The sequence below is a fragment of the Myotis brandtii genome, unplaced genomic scaffold (assembly GCF_000412655.1).
Source record: "Myotis brandtii unplaced genomic scaffold, ASM41265v1 scaffold1031, whole genome shotgun sequence".
NCBI classification, from domain to species: domain Eukaryota; kingdom Metazoa; phylum Chordata; class Mammalia; order Chiroptera; family Vespertilionidae; genus Myotis; species Myotis brandtii.
Window position 1 is genome coordinate 329,253 of NW_005353465.1, and position 3,512 is coordinate 332,764.

Consider the following 3,512-nt stretch of genomic DNA (forward strand, 5'->3'; position numbering starts at 1 on the left):
TAAAAAGGAGAAGAAGAAGAATGGTGCCAATTTATCACTTAGACCCTCAATGCTCTACTTCCACCATTCAGATAGAAGTTTCTATTGTGTGATAATGAGAAAAGAGCATAAGCCTTTGTGGCAGATAAACTGGACTCAAAGCCTGCTCTGCCCCTTACTATTTGCAAGACTTGAGCAAGTTAGTTAACTTTGAGGCTCAGTTCCTTCACCCATTAAATGTACTTACCTGGAGGGTTGTTGTCAGGCTTAAATGAGATCATGTCTATAAGTATCTAGTACAGCATCCAGCACATAGAGAGTACTCAGTAAAAGCTGTTCTTCTTCTCTTCTGATCTTGACTTCCTAACCTACCTACAATCTGCGTATAACTCTTGGCTGGTACCTTAACCCTGGCACAAATTAACCCCATTTAATTCCACCTTATCAGGCAGGGCTTCAGCCTTCTTCCTAATAGAGAGATAATGGGAAGTAATGAAAAAAAGAATGGACTCTGAGTTGCAAGGCTTGGATTTGAATATCACCTGTAAGTTGTGTGACCTTAGACAAATAACTTAATTTCTCTCAACTGTGGTCTCTGATGTATAAAATGGAGACAATAATACTCAACTAATTGTTTTCCCCCCAAAAGCACAGCTGATAATGGCAACTCACCTTTTGAACTTCTGTTAATTGTGCTTTTGTCGCTACCAGTGTGGTATTCCTCTCATGTAAGAGCTTCTTAAGTCGAATCAGCTCTATATTCTCCTTAATAGAAGCTCTATAGGAAGAAGATGGTGCTAAAATATTCTGTCTGAGAATGGACAAACTTAAGCATCTTTTCCCCCTGATTCTGCACCAAAAAGAATCTCTTCCTCTTGCTTGTCTGCCTATCTCCCCAATAACACACCAGAAATAGGAAGTGTATGCACACTCCCATAATAAATCTCCTTTCTCCCATTTCCCCTCATATCAGCTGAGATTTGAGAGACTACCAACTTTAAATTCAGTGCTCTGAGAAAACATAACAGTTAATTTTTTCAAGATTTTTGTAATTGATTTTTAGAGAGAGAGGAAGGGAGAGGGAGAGAAACATCAATGTGACAGGGAAATATGGATTGGCTGCCTCCTGCACAACCCCCACCAGGGACTGAGCCCACAACCCAGGCGTGTCCCCTGACTGGGAATCAAACTGGCAACCTTTCGGTGCATGGGATGATGCCTAACGAACCAACCAACAGTTATGTTTACAACATTTTCATTCATAATTGCCAAAAGTTGGAAGCAACCAAATTGTCCTTCAGAAAGTGAATGGATAAATTGTGGTACATTCAGACAATGGAACATTATTTGGTGCTAAAAAGAAATGAATTATCAACCAATGTCACTCAAATAAATTTAGTGAAAATAATAATAAAGAAATGAGTTATCAAGCCATGAAAACACATAAAGGAAATTTAAATAAAAGCCGATCTGAAAAGGCTACATACTGTATGTTTCCAACTATACAACATTCTGGACAATGACAAAATCACAGAGACAGTAAAAAAATCTGTGACATCAGGGGTAAGAAGGTAGGAAGGAAGGAATAGGCAGAGCATAGAGGATTTTTAGGGCAGTGAAACTATTCTGTATGATACTATAATGACAAATACATGTAATTATACATTTTTTGTTATTTTTATTGATTTCAGAGAGGATGGGAGAAGGAGAGATGGAAACATCAATGATGGGAGAGAATCATTGATCAGCTGCCTCCTGTACGGCCCCCCACTGGGGATTGAGCTCACAACCCAGGCATGTGCCCTTGACCAGGATCCTTCAGTCCACAGGACGATACTCTATCCACTGAGCCAAACTGGCTAGGGCCCATTATACATTTGTACCATAGAATGTACAACACACTAATAGAGAGATAATGGGATTGCTCAGTGATTAGGCATCAACCTATGAACCAGGAGGTCACAGTTCGATTCCTGGTCAGGGCATATGCCCAGGTTGTGGGCTTGATCCCCAGGATGGGGTGTGTAGGCAACCAATCAATGATTCTCTCTCATCATTGATGCTTCTCTCTCTCCCTCTCCCTTCTCTCTGAAATCAATAAAAAATATATATATTTTAAAAAAGAAGGTACAACACAAAGAATGAACCCTAAGGTAAACTATGGACTTTTGGTGATAGTGATATGTCAGCATAAATTCATCCATTATAACAAATGTATCACTCTGGTGTGGATGTTGCCAGTGCCGGAGCTGTGTGGAGATAACATAGGGGTTTATGGGAAATATCTGTACTTTCTGCTCAATTTTGTTGTGAACTTAAAACTACTCTAAAGACTAGCCCTATCGCTTCTCGGCCTTTTGGCTAAGATCAAGTGAAGACTAGCCCTAGCTGGTTTGGCTCAGTGGATAGAGTGCTGGCCTGCGGGTTGGATTCCTATCAAGGGCACATGCCCAGGTTGCGGGCTCAATCCCCAGTAGGGGGCGTGCAGGAGACAGCCAATCAATGATTCTCATCATTGATGTGTCTGTCTCTGTCTTCCTCTCTGAAATCAATAAAAATATAGTTTTAAAAACTAAATTTAAAAAAATTAAAGACTATTTAAAAACAGTTCTCCAGGAACAGGGCTGAGAATCCACCTCTATCTGGTGATGACGATGAAATAGTTTTTCTTCAATGAAGTGAAGCAGCAACTCTATTATACATAAGCATCCCCTTTAGGTTAATCCATTTCTTAACCCAGCTCTACTTTTAAGATTAAAGTTAATCTCAAGCATTCTTTTTTCCTCTTTGATACAAACAAGAATCTCTTGCTTTTTCAGTTCATTATTGCTTGAGGCACGGAATGCTACACTCTTACCGAAGCTCTGTGGCCTTCTGAGCACATTCCAAAGAGCTTCTCTGTTCAAAATCTTCATCTTTGGACCACATCGTCTCAGGAGACTTGGGTGATACTCCCACTTGCATAGTATTGCTAGTCATACTGTGGGCACTGTTAGGCATGCATAAACCAATGAGCTTACTCACAATTATGACTTTGCTGAAAGAAATTCTACTTTGCTGAAAGAATTAGGAACATTAAACACAAAAAAAAGAAATAGAAACTGCATCACAGAAGTTGAAGTGGAGAATTGGGCTCTCACGTATATAAAAAGAATTCAGAGGAATTGGTGATCTTGGTATGTGTGGAAGATAATCTGACAAAAGATAACTTTTAAGTTCAAACAGAAATATAAATACATTAAGACCTAAGGAATTAGAATTAGGAACATTAAACACAAAAAGAAGAAATAGAAACTGCATCACAGAAGTTGAAGTGGAGAATTGGGCTCTCACGTATATAAAAAGAATTCAGAGGAATTAGTGATCTTGGTATGTGTGGAAGATAATCTGACAAAAGATAACTTTTAAGTTCAAACAGAAATATAAATACATTAAGACCTAAGGAATCTACACTAATAAAAGAGAAACATGGTAATTGGCGTACGACCGCTACCCTTCCCATTGGCTAATCAGTGAGTATATGCAAATTAACT

General features: G+C 39.0%; 1 protein-coding gene across 6 annotated transcripts in view; it reads right to left on the bottom strand.

Annotated features, from left to right (window-relative positions):
• The window catches only part of RPGRIP1 (retinitis pigmentosa GTPase regulator interacting protein 1), a 61,366-nt gene that overhangs the window by 44,516 nt on the left and 13,338 nt on the right, over positions 1-3,512 (bottom strand). For all 6 annotated transcript variants that reach the window (XM_014537050.1, XM_014537055.1, XM_014537058.1 and 3 more), the window contains exons 6-7: positions 2,837-3,016; positions 652-757 (exon numbers count right to left, since the gene is read on the bottom strand). In XM_014537050.1, coding sequence (XP_014392536.1) covers positions 652-757; positions 2,837-3,016 — 286 coding nt within the window. The remainder of the gene's footprint in view (positions 1-651; positions 758-2,836; positions 3,017-3,512) is intronic.